Source organism: Aethalodelphis obliquidens, unplaced genomic scaffold (assembly GCF_003676395.1).
Source record: "Aethalodelphis obliquidens isolate GAN/ISIS:26980383/991018 unplaced genomic scaffold, ASM367639v1 scaffold1, whole genome shotgun sequence".
Classification (NCBI taxonomy): Eukaryota; Metazoa; Chordata; class Mammalia; order Artiodactyla; family Delphinidae; genus Aethalodelphis; species Aethalodelphis obliquidens.
Window position 1 is genome coordinate 15,063,554 of NW_020837945.1, and position 19,110 is coordinate 15,082,663.

Below are 19,110 nucleotides of genomic sequence, written 5' to 3' on the forward strand. Positions count from 1 at the left end.
TAAACATTTAACAAGTAGCTAGAAGAACTAAAGAGCAAACAAACAGTGATGAACAACACAGTAAATGAAATTAAAATTCTCTAGAAGACATCAGTAGCAGAATAACTGAGGCAGAAGAACGGATAACTGACCTGGAAAATAAAATAGTGGAAATAACTACTGCAGAGCAGAATAAAGAAAAAAGAATGAATAGAATTGAGGAAATTCTCAGAGACCTCTGGGACAACATTAAACACACCAACATTCGAATTACAGGGGTCTCAGAGGAAGAAGAGAAAAAGAAAGGGACTAAGAAAATATTTGAAGAGATTATAGTTGAAAACTTCCCTAATATGGGAAAGGAAATAGTTAATCAAGTCCAGGAAGCACAGAGAGGCACATACAGGATAAATCCAAGGAGAAACATGCCAAGACACATATTAATCAAACTATCAAAAATTAAATACAAAGAAAAAATATTAAACACAGCAAGAGAAAAATAACACACTAGGGAATCCCCATAAGGATAACAACTGAACTTTCAGCAGAAACTCTGCAATCCAGAAGGGAGTGGCAGGACATATTTAAAGTGATGAGGGAAAAAACCTACAACCAAGATTACTCTACACAGCAAGGATCTCATTCAGATTTCACAGATAATAAAACCTTTACAGACAAGCAAAAGCTAAGAGAATTCAGCACCACCAAACGAGCTTTACAACAAATGCTAAAGGAACTTCTCTATGTAGGAAACCCAAGAGAAGGAAAACACCTACAATAATAAACCCAAAACAATTAAGAAGATGGTAATAGGAACTTACATATCGATAAGTACCTTAAATGTAAATTGATTAAATGCTCCAAACAAAAGACATAGACTGGCTGAATGGATACAAAAACAAGACCTGTACATATGCTGTCTACAAGAGACCGACTTCAGACCTAGGGACACATACAGACTGAAAGTGAGTAGATGGATAAAGATATTCCATGCAAATGGAAATCAAAAGAAAGAGGGAGTAGCATTCTCATATCAGACAAAATAGACTTTAAAACAAAGACTATTACAAGAGAAAAAATAAAGGATACTACATAATGATCAAGGGATCAATCCAAGAAGAAGATATAACAATTGTAAATATTTATGCATCCAAAATAGGAGCACCTCAATACATAAGGCAAATGCTAACAGCCATAAAAGGGGAAATTGAAAGTAACACAATCATAGTAGGAGACTTAAACATCCCACTTTCACCAATGGACAGATCATCCAAAATGAAAATAAATAAGGACACACAAGCTTTAAATGATACATGAAACAAGATGGACTTAATTAATATTTATAGGACATTCCATCCAAAACAACAGAATACACATTCTTCTCAAGTGCTCATGGAACATTTTCCAGGATAGATCATATCTTGGGTCAGAAATCAACCCTTGGTAAATTTAAGAAAATAGAAATCATATCAAGTATCTTTTCTGACAACAATGCTATGAGACTAGATATCAATTATAGGAAAAAATCTGTAAAAAATAAAAACACATGAAGGCTAAACAATACACTACTTAACAACCAAGAGATCAATGAAGAAATCAAAGAGGAAATCAAAAAATGCCTAGAAACAAACGACAGTGAAAACACAACGACCCAAAATCTATGGGATGCAGCAAAAGCAGTTCTAAGAGGGAAGTTTATAGCAATACAATCCTACCTTAAGAAACAAGAAACATCTCAAATAAACAACCTAAGCTAACACCTAAAGCAATTAGAGAAAGAAGAAGAACAACAACAACAAAAAAAACCCAAAGTTAGCAGAAGAAAAGAAATCATAAGGATCAGATCAGAAAGAAATGAACAAAATGATAGCAAAGATCAATAAAACTAAAAGCTGGTTCTTTGAAAAGATAAAAAAATTGATAAACCATTAGTCAGACTCATCAAGAAAAAAGGGGAGAAGACTCAAAAAAATAGAATTACAAATGAAAAAGGAGAAGTAACAACTGACACTGCAGAAATACAAAGGGTCATGAGAGATTACTACAAGCAACTCTATGCCAATCAAATGGACAACCTGGAAGAAATGGACAAATTCTTAGAAATGTACAACCTTCCGAGAATGAACCATGAAGAAATAGAAAATAAAAAGACCGATGACAAGCACTGAAATTGAAACTGTGATTAAAAATCTTCCAACAAACAAAAGCCCATGACCAGACAGCTTCAAAGGTGAATTCTATCAAACATTTAGAGAAGAGCTAACACCTATTCTCTCAAACTCTTCCAAAATATAGCAGAGGGAGGAACACTCCCAAACTCATTCTACGAGGCTACCATCACCCTGATACCAAAGCAAGACAAAGATGTCACAAAGATAGAAAACTACAGACCAGTATCACTGATGAAAATAGATGCAAAAATCCTCAACAGAATATTAGCAAACAGAATCCAATAGCACATTAAAAGAATCATACACCACAATCAAGTGGGGTTTATCCCAGGAATGCAAGGATTCTTTAATATAAACAAATCAATCAATGTGATGCACCATATTAACAAATTGAAGGAGAAAAACCATATGATCATCCCAATAGATGCAAAGAAAGCTTTCAACAAAGTCAACACCCATTTATGATAAAAACCCTCAGGAAAGTAGGCATATTTCCTCAAAATTTCCTCAAAATATTAAACGCCATATATGACAAAATCACAGCCAATATCGTCCTCAATGGTGAAAAGATGAAACCATTTACACTAAGGTCAGGAACAAGACAAGCTTGCCCACTCGCATCACTATTATTCAACAGAGCTTTGCAAGTTTTAGCCACAGCAATCAGAGAAGAAAAAGAAATAAAGGGAATCCAAATCAGAAAAGAAGAAGTAAAGATTTCACTATTTGCAGATGACATGATACTATACATAGAGAATTCTAAAGATGCTACCAGAAAACTACTAGAGCTAATCAATGAATTTGGTAAAGTAGCAGGATACAAAATGAATGCACAGAAATCTCTTGCATTCTTATACATTAATGATGAAAATTCTGAAAGTGAAATTAAGAAAACACTCCCACTTACCACTGCAACAAAAAGAATAAAATATCTAGGAATAAACTTACCTAAGGAGACAAAAGACCTGTATGCAGAAAATTATAAGACACTAATGAAAGAAATTAAAGATGATACAAACAGATGGAGAGATATACCATGTTCTTGGAATGGAAGAATCAACATTGTGAAAATGACTCTACTACACAAAGCAATCTACAGATTCAATGCAATCCCTATCAAACTACCACTGGCATTTTTCACAGAACAAAACCAAAAATGTTCACAATTTGTATGGCAACACAAGAGACTCCGAATATCCAAAACAGTCTTGAGAAAGAAAGATGGAGCTGAAGATATCAGGCTCCTTGACTTCAAACTATACTACAAAGCTACGGTAATGAAGACAGTATGGTACTGGCACAAAAACAGAAATATACATCAGTGGAACAGGATAGAAAGCCCAGAGATAAACCAATGCACACATGGGCACCTTAATGTTGATAAAGGAGGCAAGAATATACAGTGGAGAAAATACAGCCTCTTCAATAAGTGGTGCTCAGATAACTGGACAGCTGCATGTAAAAGAATGAAATAAGAACATTCCCTAACACCATACACAAAAATAAACTCAAAATAGATTAAAGGTCTAAATGAAAGGTCAGACACTAGAAAATGCTTAGGGGAACACATAGGCAGAACACTCTATGACATAAATGACAGCAAGATCCTTTATTACCCACCTCCTAGAGAAATGGAAATACAAACAAAAGTAAACAAATGGGACCTAACGAAACTTGAAACCTTTAGCACAGCAAAGGAAACCAAAAACAAGACAAAAAGGCAACTCTCAGAATAGGAGAAGATATTTGCAAATGAAGCAACTGACAAAGGATTAATCTCAAAAATATACAAGTAGCACATGTAGCTCAATATCAAAAAAACAAACAACCCAATCCAAAAATGGGCAAAAGGCCTAAATAGATATCTCTCCAAAGAAGCTACACAGGTTGCCAACAAACAAGGGAAAGAATGCTCAATGTCATTAATCATTAGAGAAATGCAAATCAAAACTACAATGAGATATCATCTCACACCAGTCAGAATGGCCATCCTCAAAAAATCTACAAAAAATAAATGCTGGAGAGGGTGTGGAGAAAAGGTAACCCTCTTGCACTATTGGTGGAAATGTAAATTGATACAGCTACTATGGAGAACAGTATGGAGGTTCCTTAAAAAACCAAAAATAGAACTACCATATGACCCAGCAATCCCATTACTCGGCATATATCCTGAAAAAACGAGAATTCAAAAAGAGTCATGTACCACAATGTTCATTGCAGTTCTATTTGCAATAGCCAGGACATGGACATGGAAGCAACCTAAGTGTCCATCAATAGATGAATGGATAAAGAAGATGTGGCATGTATATACAGTGGAATATTACTCAGCCATAAAAAGAAGAGAAATTGAGTTATTTATATTGAGGTAGATGGACCTAGAGTATGTCATATCAAGTGAAGTAAGTCAGAAAGAGAAAAAACAATACTGTATGCTAACACATATATATGTAATCTACAAAAATAAATAAACAAAGGTCATGGAGAACCAGAGGCAAGTTGGGAATAAAGACACAGACTTACTAGAGAGGGGACTTGAGGATATGGGGAGGGGGAAGGATAAGCTGGGACAAAATGGGACAATGGCGTGGACATATATACACTACCAAACATAAAATAGATAGCTAGTGGGAAGTAGCTGCATAGCACAGGGATATCAGCTTGGTGCTTTGTGACCACTTGGAGGAGTGGGATAGGGAGGGAGGGAGGCACAAGAGGGAAGTGATATGGCGACATATGTATATGTAAAACTGATTCACTTTGTTATAAATCAGAAACTAAAACACCATTGTAAAGCAATTATACTCCAATAAAGATGTTTAAAATAAATAAATAACCATTTAAAACGTTAGAACTTTGTATATATTTTGACCCAGGAATAAATAATAAATAATAAATATATAAATAAATAAATAACAAAACTTTAAAAAAAAGAAAGAAATTGCCCATCCACCAAATTATTTTAACTTAAAAATTACAGATGAGTATTTATTTACTATTCTTTCAAAATAGGATCAAAGTAAATTTTCTGAATGAGAGTCTGCCAACTCGAGTCCTTTTTCTTAGAAAGAATAATCATAAATCATAACTGTGCCTGTGATATTTGTGACTTTCAGTCTCATTTTTTTTTGTTTTTGTCTTTGTTTTTTTTCGTTTCACAATGTTAATTCTTCCAAGAACATGGTATATCTCTCCATTTATTTGTATCATCTTTAATTTTTTTCATCAGTGTCTTATAATTTTCTGCATACAGGTCTTTTGTCTCCTAAGGTGCGTTTAATCCTCGATATTTTATTCTTTTTGTTGCAATGATAAATGGGAGTGGTTTCTTAATTTCACTTTCAGAATTTTCATCATTAGTGTATAGGAATGCCAGAGATTTCTGTGCATTAATTTTGTATCCTGCTAGTTTACCAAATTCATTGTTTAGCTCTAGTAGTTTTCTGGCACCATCTTTAGGATTCTCTATGTATAGTATCATGTCATCTGCAAACAGTGAAATCTTTACTTCTTCTTTTCTGATTTGGATTCCTTTTATTTCTTTTTTTTCTCTGATTGCTGTGGCTAAAACTTGCAAAGCTCTGTTGAATAATAGTGATGCGAGTGGGCAAGCTTGTCTTGTTCCTGACCTTAGTGTAAATGGTTTCATCTTTTCACAATTGATATCAATGTTGGCTGCGGGTTTGTCATACCTGGCCTTTATTTTGTTGAGGTGAGTTCCCTCTATGCCTACTTTCTGCAGGGTTTTAATCATAAATGGGTGTTGAATTTTATCAAAAGATTTCTCTGCATCTATTGAGCTGATCATATGGTTTTTCTCCTTCAATTTGTTAATATGGTGTATCACATTGATTTGCCTATATTGAAGAATGCTTGCTTTCCTGGGATAAACCTCACTTGATCATGGTGTATGATCCTTTTAATGTGCTGTTGGATTTTGTTTGCTAGTGTTTTGTTGAGGATTTTTGAATCTATGTTCATCAGTGATATTGGCCTGTAGTTTTCTTTCCTTGTGACATCTTTGTCTGGTTTTGGTATCAGGGTGATGGTGGCATCGTAGATTGTGTTTGGGAGTGTTCCTCCCACTGCTATATTTTGGAAGAGTTTGAGAAGGATAGGTGTTAGCTCTTCTCTAAATCTTTGATAGAATTCACCTGTGAAGGTGTCTGGTCCTGGGCTTTCTGTTGGAAGATTTTTAATCACAGTTTCAATTTCAGTGCCTGTGATTGGTCTGTTCATATTTTCTATTTCTTCCTCATTCAGTCTCAGAAGGTTGTTCATTTCTGAGAATTTGTCCGTCTCTTCCAGGTTGCCCATTATATTGGCATAGAGTTGCTTGTAGTAATCTCTCATGATCCTTTGTATTTCTGCAGTGTCAGTTGTTACTTCTCCTTTTTCATTTGTAATTCTATTGATTTGAGTCTTCTCTCTTTTTTTCTTGATGAGTCTGGTTAATGATTTATCAATTTTTTTATCTTCTCAAAGAACCAGCTTTTAGTTTTATTGATCTTTGCTATGGTTTCCTTCATTTCTTTTTCATTTATTTCTGATCTGATCTTTATGTTTTCTTTCCTTCTGTTCACTTTGGGGTTATTTTGTTGTTCTTTTTCTAATTGCTTTAGATGTAAGGTTTGGTTTTTTATTTGAGATGTTTCTTGTTTCTTAAAGTAGGATTGTATCACTATAAACTTCCCTCTAGAACTGCTTTTGCTGCATCCCATAGGTTATGGGTCATCATGTTTTCATTGTCATTTGTTTCTAGGTATTTTTTTTTCATTTCCTCTTTGATTTCTTCAGGGATGTCTTGGTTATTAAGTATTGTACTGTTTAACCTCCATGTGTTTTTACTTTTTACAGATTTTTTTCCTGTAATTGATATCTAGTCTCATAGCATTGTGGTCGGAAAAGACAGTTGATATAATTTCAATTTTCTGGAATTTAGCAAGACTTTGTTTGTGACCCAAGATATGATCTATCCTGGAGAATGTTCCATGAGCACTTGAGAAGAATGTGTATTCTGTTGTTTTTGGATAGAATGTCGTATAAATATCAATTAAGTCCATCTTGTTTAATGTATCATTTAAAGCTTGTGTGTCCTTATTTATTTTCATTTTGGATGATCTGTCCATTGCTGAAAATGGGGTGTTAATCCCCTACTCTGATTGTGCTACTGCTGATGTCCCCTTTTATGGCTGTTTGTATTTGCATTATGTATTGAGGTGCTCCTATGCTGGGCACATATATATTTAAAATTTTGTATATTCTCTTGGATTGATCCCTTGATCATTATGTAGTGTCCTTCTTTGTCTCTTGTAATAGTCTTTGTTTTAAAGTCTATTTTGTCTGATATGAGAATTGCTACTCCCGCTTTATTTGATTTCCATTTGCATGAAATATATTTCTCCATCCCCTCACTTTCAGTCTGTATGTGTTCCTAGGTCTGACGTGTCTCTTGTAGACAGCATGTATACAGGTCTTGTTTTTCTATCCATTCAGCGAGTCTATGGCTTTTGCTTGGAGCATTTAACCCATTTACATTTAAGGTAATTATCAATATGTATGTTCCTATTACCATTTTATTAATTGTTTTAAGTTTGTTATTGTAGGTCTTTTCCTTCTCTTGTGTTTCCAGCCTAGAGAAGTTCCTTTAGCATTTGTTGTAAAGCTCGTTTGGTGGTGCTGAATTCTCTTAGCTTTTGCTTGTCTTTAAAGGTTTTAATTTCTCCGTCAAATCTGAATGAGATCCTTGCTGGATAGAGTAATCTTGGTTGTAGGTTATTCCCCTTCATCACTTTAAATATGTCCTGCCACTCCCTTCTGGATTGCAGAATTTCTGCTGAAAGTTCAGCTAGTAACCTTATGGGGATTCCCTTGTATGTTATTTGTTGTTTTTCCCTTGCTGCTTTTAATAGATTTTCTTTGTGTTTAGTTTTTGATATTTTGATTAATATGTGTCTTGGTGTGTTTCTCCTTCGATTTATCCTGTATGGGACTCTCTGTCCTTCCTGGACTTGATTAACTATTTCCTTTCCCATATTAGGGAAGTTTTCAACTATAATCTCTTCAAATATTTTCTCAGCCCCTTTCTTTGTCTCTTCTTCTTCTGCGACCCCTATAGTTTGATTGTTAGTGAGTTCAATGTTGGCCCAGAGATCTCTAAGACTGTCCACAATTCTTTTCATTCTTTTTTCTTTATTCTGCTGTGCAGTAATTATTTCTCCTTTTTTCTTCCAGGTCACTTATCTGTTCTGCCTCAGTTATTCTGCTACTGGTGTCTTCTAGAGAATTTTTAATTTCATTTATTGTGTTGTTCATCACTGTTTGTTTGTTCTTTAGTTCTTCTAGGTCCTTATTAAATGTTTCTTGTATTTTCTCCATTCTATTTCCAAGATTTTAGATCATCTTTACTATCATTATTCTGAATTCTTTTTCAGATGTCTGGTCTCAGTGGCTTCGGTTGGTTCAGTGGATTGTGTAGGCTTCCTGGTCGTGGGGACTAGTGCCTGTGTTCGGGTGGATGAGGCTGGATCTTATCTTTCTGTTGGGAAGGTCCACGTCTGGTGGTGTGTTTTGGGGTGTCTGTGGCCTTATTATGATTTTAGGCAGCCTCTCTGCTAATGGGTGGCATTGTGCTTCTTTCTTGTTAGTTGTTTGGCATACGGTGTACACCACTGGAGCTTGCTGGTCTTTGAGTGGAGCTGGGTCTTGGCATTGAGATGGAGATCTCTGGGAGATTTTTGGCATTTGATATTCCATGGAGATGGGAGGTCTCTTGTGGACCAGTGTCCTGAATTTTATTCTCCCACCTCAGAGGCAAAGCCCTGATACTTGGCTGGAGCACCAAGAGCCTCTCATCCACACAGCTTAGATAAAAGGGAGATAACAGTGAAAGAAAGAAAGAAGATAAAATTTTTTAAAAAAGTTCTTAAAGTAAAAATAATTCTTAAAAAAAAAATTAAAGTAATAAAAAAAAAGAAAGAAAGAAGAGAGCAACTACACCAAAAAACAAACCCACCAATGGTAACAATCGCTAAAAACTATACAGAAAAAAAAAAAGAAAGAAAGAAAATGGACAGACAGAACCCTAAGACAAATGGTAAAAGCAAAGCTATACAGACAAAATCACAAATAGAAGCATACACATACATACTCACAGGAAGAGAAAAAGGGAAATATATATATATATATATATATATAGTTGCTTCCAAAATCCACCTCCTCAGTTTGGGATAATTCGTTGTCTATTCTGGTATTCCACAGATGCAGGGTACATCAAGTTGATTGTGGAGCTTTAATCTGCTGCTCCAGATTCTGCTCGGAGAGATTTCCCTTTCTCTTCTTAGTTCGCACATCTCCTGGGGCTCAGCTTTGAATTTGGCCCCGCCTCTGCTTGTAGGTCGCCAGCGTGCATCTGTTCTTCGCTCAGACAGGACGGGGTTAAAGGAGCAGCTGATTTGAGGGCTCTGGGTCACTCAGGCCTGGGGGAGGGAGGGGTACGGAGTGCGGGGCGAGCCTGCAGCAGCAGAGGCCGGCGTGACGTTGCACCAGCCTGAGGCATGCCGTGCGTTCTCCCGGGGAAGTTGTCCCTGGATACTGGAACGCTGGCAGTGGTGGGCTGCACAGGCTCCCAGGAAGGGAGGTGTGGATAGTGACCTGTGCTCGCACACAGGCTTCTTGGTGGCTGCAGCAGCAGCGTTAGCATCACATGCCCGCCTCTGGGGTCTGCACTGATAGCCGCGTCTCGCGCCCATCTCTGGAGCTCCTTTAAGCAGCGCTCTTAATCCCCTCTCCTCGTGCACCAGGAAACAAAGAGTCAAGAAAAGGTTTCTTGCCTCTTCAGCAGGTCCAGACTTTTTCCCAGACTCCCTGCCAGCTAGCCGTGACGCACTAGGCCCCTTTAGGCTGTGTTCACGCTGCCAACCCCAGTCCTCTTCCTGGGGTCTGATCTCCGAAGCCTAAGCCTCAGCTCCCAGGCCCCGCCCGCCCTGGCGGGTGAGCAGACAAGCCTCTCGGGCTGGTGAGTGCTATTCCGCAGTGATCCTCTGTGCGTGAATCTGTCCGCTTTGCCCTCCGCATCCCTGTTACTGCGCTCTCCTCTGCGGCTCCGAAGCTTCCCCCCTCTGCCACCCACAGTCTCCACCCACCAAGGACCTTCCTAGTGTGTGGAAACCTTTCCTCCTTCACAGCTCCCTCCCCGAGGCGCAGGTCCTGTCCCTATTCTTTTGTCCCTGTTTTTTCTTTTGCCCTACCCAGGTACGCGGGGGAGTTTCTTGCCTTTTAGGAGGTCTGAGGTCTTCTGCCAGCGTTCAGTAAGTGTTCTGTAGGAGTCGTTCCACATGTAGATGTATTTCTGATGTATTTGTGGGGAGGAAGGTGATCTCTGTGTCTTACTCTTCCACCATCTTGAAGCTCCCTTATCTTTTTTTTTTTTTTTTTTTTTTTGAGTGGAGGGAAAACTTGAAGCGCTCGCAAACCAATCTAACATATATAAGTTTGCTAAAATCCTACAACTGGCCTTAGGTAAGGAATCACTCAGTGGTGATAGTAGATGAAAGTAATCTACTAGTTATAAGTATTCAGCATTCTATGGACACCAATTCATATGTTTTTTCAAAGAAAATGAGGTTTATTGGTCAATCAAGGAGTAAGTTAAGCAGAGGCCAGCTAAGAGCCTCTACTGTATGTTCTGTTTCTGTTGATAATCCCAGGAGAGCTCTTAAAGTACATTAAGAATATGCAGTTAATAATACTTAAATTGCTTCTGTCAACAACAAAGCCAGAGCTGAATTCTCTGATGAGGCTTTAGGTGCTGATACTTTGTATTGTTGCTTGTGGAGGTCCTCATTTTTAAGATATCAGAGGCTTAATGCATGTGTTTGTTGAGTGGGGGAATTTATTTCTCCAGAGACAGGATACAGGTTTGCTTTGGGGCAGGACCAGTTTCTCAAAACAAAACAAAACAAATGTAGAACATAGTTTTTTGAATCTGCCCATGCACTTTGGAAAGTTCTAGCATATGACCCCAGAATTCTGAGCCACAAAGAAGAAGAGATATTTTCATTTGAAAAAAATGCCTATATGACTCATTTTGACTCTACTCAACTCTGCATGATGCTTCTGGAGTCTAGAATGTCTGCTTCTGAATAGCAGGAGTTTCATTCTAAGGAAGGATGATCCTACCAGGATAAAACTGAAATTGTGCTTAGGTCAACCACAGAGTGATTCATGTCCAAACGGTAGAAAATCATCCTCCACCATATTATCAGTCATACTTTACATGGTAGTAAATATTTAGAGTTCATTCACCGTCTGATAGGTATTACACAGTCCAGTATTGGATTTGAAATCTTAAGCACATGTATGAAATTTTATCTGCATCTGACACATGCTGATACACTTAACTTTTAACACTGGTTTTGGGATCTGTTCTGACCATTCCTGCTTTTATTCTTTGGGGTCTTTTGTTTGTATCATTTATATTCTTCTTTTTGAAAAATGCACATGAATAATGTAACTAATGCTTCTCATGCATCTCTTTTGCTTCTGCAGGAGGAATTTTTGAAACTATGGAAAATGAACCTGTTAATGTTGAAGAATTAGCGTTCAAGTTTGCAGTCACCAGCATTAACAGAAATCGAACCCTGATGCCTAACACCACATTAACCTATGACATTCAGAGAATTAACCTTTTTGATAGTTTTGAAGCCTCACGGAGAGGTAACTATTTTCACACTTTTAAAAGCTTCTTTGGGTGATATGTCTGCTCTACAAGTCAACTTCTTTTTGCTACCTGCTCTTTTTCAAAGTGGACATCTCTGTGCAAATGGGTTTGCAGGAACTTTTGGTGCAAGATGTCACTGTCCAGTACAATCTGAACCATCCTAATGGATGTTGCCTAGCTCTGTTTTCTGGGCCTTTCTGATTAGCTTAGCCTTCAGTGCCCTCCACTCTATGATTAACTGGTTCAGCTGAGAATGGAAAATGTCAAGCTTGATCTGTTTTTTCCTTCCTGAGGCTGAGACACCACCATGAAATTGTACAGTGCAGTCAAATAAAACTTTGTGGAAGGTCATACGCAATTAGCATGTGGAAATGCCCACAACACACAGAATTCACAACCTGAATCTTAACAGGTTGTGAGCTACTGGGTTTACCTACCATCCTCTCAAATAATTTTCTAACCCCTTTCCACAGATCATAGAAATGTGAAGATTATAAACATTGAATCATTATGTTTTACACCTGAAATGTTATAATGTTATGTGTTGATTATATGTCAATTTTAAAAAAGGAAAAAATTAAGAAAAAAATTAATGGAACGGTACAAGCAATCAAGCAAGCAAGGGACTTGGGGTCAAAGAAAATTAAACCTAGGAGAACAATCTCTGCATTTGATTCCCTTTTGCATCTGAAAAGAAGACAAGTTCCTAAAAAGTAATCTAATTTGTACGCAGGCTGCAAGGTTTGTCTCATGGAAAGAGTCATTGGAAGGGTGGGGCTTGTTTGCACATCCTTCAGACACTTCCAAGATGACTCTTTGAAGCCACATTTGACATGCTTGAAGGCTGGCCTCTAACTAGGGAGTTGTTGGACCTCCATACAGGAGTTTGTGTGGGTACATCACCCCAGAATAGGAGAGGCTCTTTCTCTCCTAGAGGAAAGCTTTGCCCATCAAACACACACAAGTAAATGGAATACAATGAATGCCATGTTCATGCTGATTTCTAAGTAACTAAATATTGATTGTTTCCACATAGAATTAACCCAGTTTGGATTGCACCTAGTAGACTCTTCTGCAAGATTCTTAGTGTCCCTTAAAAAAAAAAAATGTGAAACTTGTTCTCCTGGGAGCACAGATGAAAATGGAATAGTATAATGATTTTTTTTTTTTTTTTTACTGTATGGCATGATCTTAGTATAAGAATATTTTATTTTCAAAGATGGATGGAGTTGTAGGTACTATACAGGTCAGAGTTGTCTATGACAAATAATAAAATGCTATGTTTATACAGCACTTTAAAGTTTACAAGGCATCTTTACATAAATTATCTCTATGTGTTAGATCTCTATCTTCCTCTCTCCATATCTCCCTTTCTGTGTCTCTGTCTGTTTCTGTTTCTCTCTCTCTGTTTCTCTCTGTCTCTCTCTCTCTCTCTCTGTCTCTCTCTCTCACACACACACTCACACAAAACATTGTTGAATAAATACCCCAGAAAGCCAACCACATTTAAAATCCAAAGCGTTTTTGTGACCTGAAGTACCTGCCATACTTGTAAATTAAACACTCCCAAAACTTCTTAAAACTGGTAATTTGCTGGCAAACAGAATTCAAAAGGATTGCTTTTTTGTCAAGTAATATTAGCATCCCAGAGCTAAATATTAGCAGGAATCTCAATCCACCGCCTACTCTAGATGAAGTAATAGTTCATATACTTTCATGCCCTCATTTTTTCTTGCTAACCAATGAAAGCACATCCAGAAAATGAGCTTCTGAGGACAGTTTTCACTTCTAGCACTTAATACAGAAAGTTATGTCTTCATACCTCATGTGATAATTCAGTACCGAAGAGCACAGTGTCAGAAAGTTCCTTGTGAACATTTGCTGTCCCACAGATATTTGAAATATGGCTCTCAAATATTACTTATTAATTTTTCTCTCTAAATCAAGTCAGATAATTTTGACAAAGCCATATAATTTTTATACTTATTTTTATTTGTATGATGGCATTATGATAAAAATTGACAATTTCATTTAAATATTTTGTTATTATTTAATTCAAATATTCAACTATTGTTTCTTGGCAGTTCCAAATCCCTTTAAACTACAATTAAAATGTAAATTTGAAATGTTTTTACATTTATATTTAATGCCAGCATAAATTTATGCCAGCATAAAATGAGTAGGCACTATTTTACATTGTCATAGAAGATAATCTGTCCCAACATTTCTGGAAGGAAATTTGGTTTATATATATCAAGTGACTTAAAAATATCAATACCCTTTAATTACAGATTTCAATCTACTCAAAGAAAATAATGTAAAATTTAGAGAAAAATATAAGAACTAAGATAAGTGCTTATAATATTACTTATAATAACCAAAAATTAGGAGCAGCTTAAATATTCAGTATCATAGGACTAGTTAAATAAGTAATGACATACTCATGGATTAGGCTATTCTATGACACTAAAAATATACTTTTGCAGAATTTGTGATGACTTAGGGGAAAGGGTGTGCTTTTAGCATTAAACTTAGTGTTAAATACAGAAAGCAATGTATCAAACTGTATCTATATCATGTTCAATTTTTTAATAAATTAGAACACCAAACTATGAATAGATATCCCAGTGATGGAATTTCAGAGCCTTTTTTCTTCCTTATACTTTTCAATATTCTAAATTATCTCAATGTGTGTATATAATCTTATAATGCAAAAAATAAATAAATGTTAAAAATTAATTTTTGTGTACATGTTGGCTGATATTGAAATAGAAAGAAGCCTGTCCTTGAGCTGGGTCCCTGGGCTTTGGTCAGTTCTGCCACTGTCCAGTGGCCCTGACTCACTTCATTGCCTATGACATTAGTGGGTTGGAGAAAATGTCTTCTAAGATCCCTTTAAGCTATGCTAATCTATTATTCTATAATTAATTAGCTATCAGTATCACTTAACATTCTTTAGCAATTTTTCAATATCCTGGACCTCCTTTCTGAGTTTTGGGAAGGACTGGAACTAAAGTACTCTGCAGCCACCCAGAGAGTCTTCTGAATTCTCTGACCCATTAATACCTTCATTGCCACATTGCCAGATGACAGAACTTGATTTTTATGACATTCACTTGGCAAATGGCTTAAAGAATAGCTCTGAGTGCTTCTGGGTAACACCACACCAAGCAAGAGATTTAGACTCCATCTGATTAAAAGTAATGAAATGAGGACTTCCCCGGCAGTCCAGTGGTTAAGACTCAATGCTTCCAATGCAGGGGCTGGGGGTTCGATCCCTAGTTGGGGAACTAAGATCCCACATGCCGCGTGGCATGACCAAATTAAAAAGAAAAAAAAAAGTAATGAAGTGAGACCAACAGCTCATTTTTGTTTGCAGAAAATTGGCCTTGTGATGTGTTGCTAATCATTTCTCCATTTACATCTCTAATATTTAGTATCTCAGGAATATTGGAAGCTGGATGAAGCATATTTCCTCAGCATACAGATGGAGAGTGGATAATAGTTTCCAATAGCGAAAATAAGGAGGAACCATGAAAGGGAAGATTAAATTCACAGAACTCTCTCTTTCTCTCCCCTCTTCCCTGCTTTCCCTCTCCACCCCCTCCTTGTCTGTGGACATCAGCATGTGACCAGCTGGCTCTTGGTGTGGCTGCTCTCTTTGGCCCTTCCCATAGCTCCTCTGTCAGTGCTGTGCAGTCTATTTGCAATGCTCTCGAAGTTCCACATGTACAGACTCGCTGGAAACACCCTTCAGTGGACAACAAAGACCTGTTTTACGTCAACCTCTACCCAGATTATGCAGCTATCAGCAGAGCGGTCCTGGATCTGGTCCTCTACTACAACTGGAAAACAGTGACTGTGGTGTATGAAGACAGCACAGGTATGGGACTCACACAAGCCCTCACATGGCCATGTCTGGTCTGGAAAAAGGGAACCAGAATTTGCTACAGGTCTTGACTCATCAGGCAGAGTTCATGAACATGTTATTTTATATGAAGCTAATTGAGTTTTCTAATTGGGAAATGCCATGTGTAGCTAATTCCTTTTCCTTTTGGTGAGTTGACCCTTTCTGATGACCCATTCATCATCAAACTTAAGGCACTTTTATAAAAGAAATATCACCTTATTAATATATGTTGTAATCCAATCTGAATATTAAAGATGTAATTTAATGTATCCAACTCTGTTAAGACTGACCACGACTCCATTCTTAAATAATGCAGAGAAAGTTTGAAATTGACCATGAAGTATGATTCCAATTCAATAAGTAGCTGCATTAATGCCTTGAAAAGTTTCTAAAGTACATACACAGAGGAATAATGTTAGAGGTTGTATCAATAAAATCTGACCATTTCATGCGAAAAGGACTATGAACCCCAGTAATGAGCCCTTAGTGAAGCTTGCTTTGTTCTGTCTGCTTATTTTAGGATGCAGGACAGACATGGGGTGCTCAGCGCCTCACTAGACATTTCTCTGACTCTCTCCCATTTGAAGTTTCTCTCACTGGCGCCTTCCCCCTTTGCCTCCTGTTTACATTTTGAGGTTTGTTGGAGTTCCAGATCCCTTTTATTCAGTTAAATTCTTCCAGTGACTCTTCATTGTCCACATAGGAAAGTCCAATTCTAATTTAAAGCTCTTCACCATCTAATCATTTTCATCTCCATTAACCCAGGCACCAGCTGCTCTACATCCCTGTACTGTTACATCACTTCTTAAATACCCCCAAGTCCATCCCTACTCTTTCTTTCTGAGGCTGGCCCCTAACTTTGGATAATCCTCCACATAACCCCCAAGGTGATAAGCTCCCTCATTCTCCATGATCACACCCAAATATCATTTCTTTTTAAAGCTCACTGAGACGACATTAGGAATTAGTAGCAGGGTGTAAATATAAGCATTATATCACATGCTTCAATTATCTGCTTAAATGTTTTTGAGACTAGGAATTCCAAAAAGTTGGAATTTTATCTTTTTATTTTTATAATCTGCTACCTAACATAGTACTGTTTACTTTCTGAATATTTTTTCTTCAAGAATTGAAATTAGCTCCTTTCCTTAATCTACACATTTGGTAAAAAGACTAATAAAATTATCAGTGAAAATTAACAAAGCAAAGCACTTTTGAACTTTTTTAATAGTATTTCATTTTTTTCACTCATTTCCACCAAGCACTAGCATTTACTGTTCCTCAGAGGATGAATAGTGAGCCTCCTCTATTTGGCACTAAATCCTGCTTCCATTTTAAACTGTCAGGTAAAAGTGACTATTGTGATTGGAATTATACATTTATGTATTTTCTTATATCTCATCTCATTTGAGAAAGAAGTGAAGGTAGGTGATTGTATATATAATTTATAAATATTATATTCAAAACAGTCCTACTGGGAAGGATAGTCGTATTTTTAGAGCTGCACTTGCTTGCTGTGAAGGAAGAAAATATATTATCAAAGGAACTCCATAAGTATATTTAAAGAGCCTTAAAATATAGATATTATATATAGGTATGGTAAGGCCTTCCATGTTGTCTACCTTTGTAAATAGAGAATTCCACGAGTTAATAAAATAATACTATTTCTCATTATGTAGTACACTCTATAGCATAATTTTCTCTCACTATTTCTACCAGTTCCAGCAATGCCAGGCCATCTAAAAGGAAAACAAATCAATGAATAATATTGAGGCATCTGGATTTAATTTAAGAAAGAGTTCAACTAAAGGTGTGAGCATAATTGTATTTAGAAAAATTATAATTTGCAAAAGGATAACATAAAAGTTGATGTCCTAACCACCCTTTTGATTTTAAGTGAGTACCCATAGTTGACAGCCATTTTGCATAAGAGGAAATTCAAACTATCATTTCTATTACCTTTTACAAGAAACTGAAATCTCCTTTCATCCTTGTTAAGTTCACCTGAACTCAGTTGCTCAATATATACTTGCTGAAATTGACAATCCAAATGAGTCTGTATTTTGCCCATTAAGTTAGAGACGATTCATGTTAAAATGATTTTACTCCCAAAGACATTAAAAATGTAAATGAATAATCAATTGAGCCATGAAATTGGAACCCAGAGAGTAAACAGGTCAACTGAGATCAATAGAAGAAGACATCTTTTGACTATGAGTGGGTTTAATACTGCTTGACTCAGGGTTTTGGTTGCAGTAATTATCAAGTCATAAAAAGAAAACTTACTAAACCTGAAGGAAAAAAAAGGACTTAGGTGTGCTCAGCACCTGCTCTTACACCAGAATTAACTACCCATTAAAGAGCACTTTACTGGGATTTGTTTAGGAGTTTGTGAAATAACCTGAAGCCAGCGCAGATGTCTAAGGGACCAAATGGTCCTTGACTCCCATTGAAGTCAAGGGGAGCACTGTGCATGTCTCTAAGGACAAAATCCAAATCACTAAATACTAGCAGGCAGAATTCTGTCCTCTGGAAGAGCAAATGTAGAAAGACCCTAGAGAACTGTCGGAGGGAGTTTTTTTTGTTGTTGTTTGTTTGTTATTTTTGTTTGTTCGTTTTTGCCGTACGCGGGCCTCTCACTGTTGTGGCCTCTCCCGTCGCGGAGCACAGGCTCCGGACGCGCAGGCTCAGCGGCCATGGCTCACAGGCCAAGCCGCTCCGCGGTATGTGGGATCTTCCCGTACCGGGGCACGAACCCGTGTCCCCTGCATCAGCAGGCGGACTCTCAACCACTGCGCCACCAGAGAAGACCCCGGAGGGAGTTTTGCCTCACAGCTCTCTCTCTGGTGCCTGGATATTCTTCCCATCAGTCATCTACTTCTCTCTGACTCCCTCATTCAGAGGTGACCCTAGGCAATGCGAAATCACTGCTCGTTGTTCATCCCCTCTGCTTCTTTAGACCCCTGGTGGAAGCCTGGCTTCTATCCCTTCACACTCTTCAAAAAGAGCTGAGAAGCTGAGCACCAAATGCAGTGTGGAGAATATTCAACAGTTTCTGCTTTCTCAAGGCTAATCTTAGTGAAATGTAGCCATAGCTGATTTTGTAGGGCAGGGACCAGGAAGCTTTTCTCTCAAAAGGGTTACATACTATATAGCTTAAGCTTCATGTGCCATAGTGTCTTGATCACAACTATCCCACTCTGCTGAGGTAGCAAGAACACAGCCACAGGCAAAATATAAATGAACAGGTATGTTGTGTTCCAATAAACCTTTATTTACAACAAACAAGGAAGCCAGTGTGACTGGATCAGACTGAGAGGGGAAGGGTGGTG

General features: G+C 37.3%; 1 protein-coding gene across 1 annotated transcript in view; it reads left to right on the forward strand.

Annotated features, from left to right (window-relative positions):
• Positions 1-19,110, forward strand: part of LOC113623593 (glutamate receptor ionotropic, kainate 1-like) — a 77,997-nt gene that overhangs the window by 18,970 nt on the left and 39,917 nt on the right. Inside the window, exons 3-5 of the mRNA XM_027113092.1 lie at positions 10,136-10,164; positions 11,697-11,864; positions 15,494-15,751. Of these exons, the coding sequence (XP_026968893.1) occupies positions 10,136-10,164; positions 11,697-11,864; positions 15,494-15,751 (455 nt within the window). The remainder of the gene's footprint in view (positions 1-10,135; positions 10,165-11,696; positions 11,865-15,493; positions 15,752-19,110) is intronic.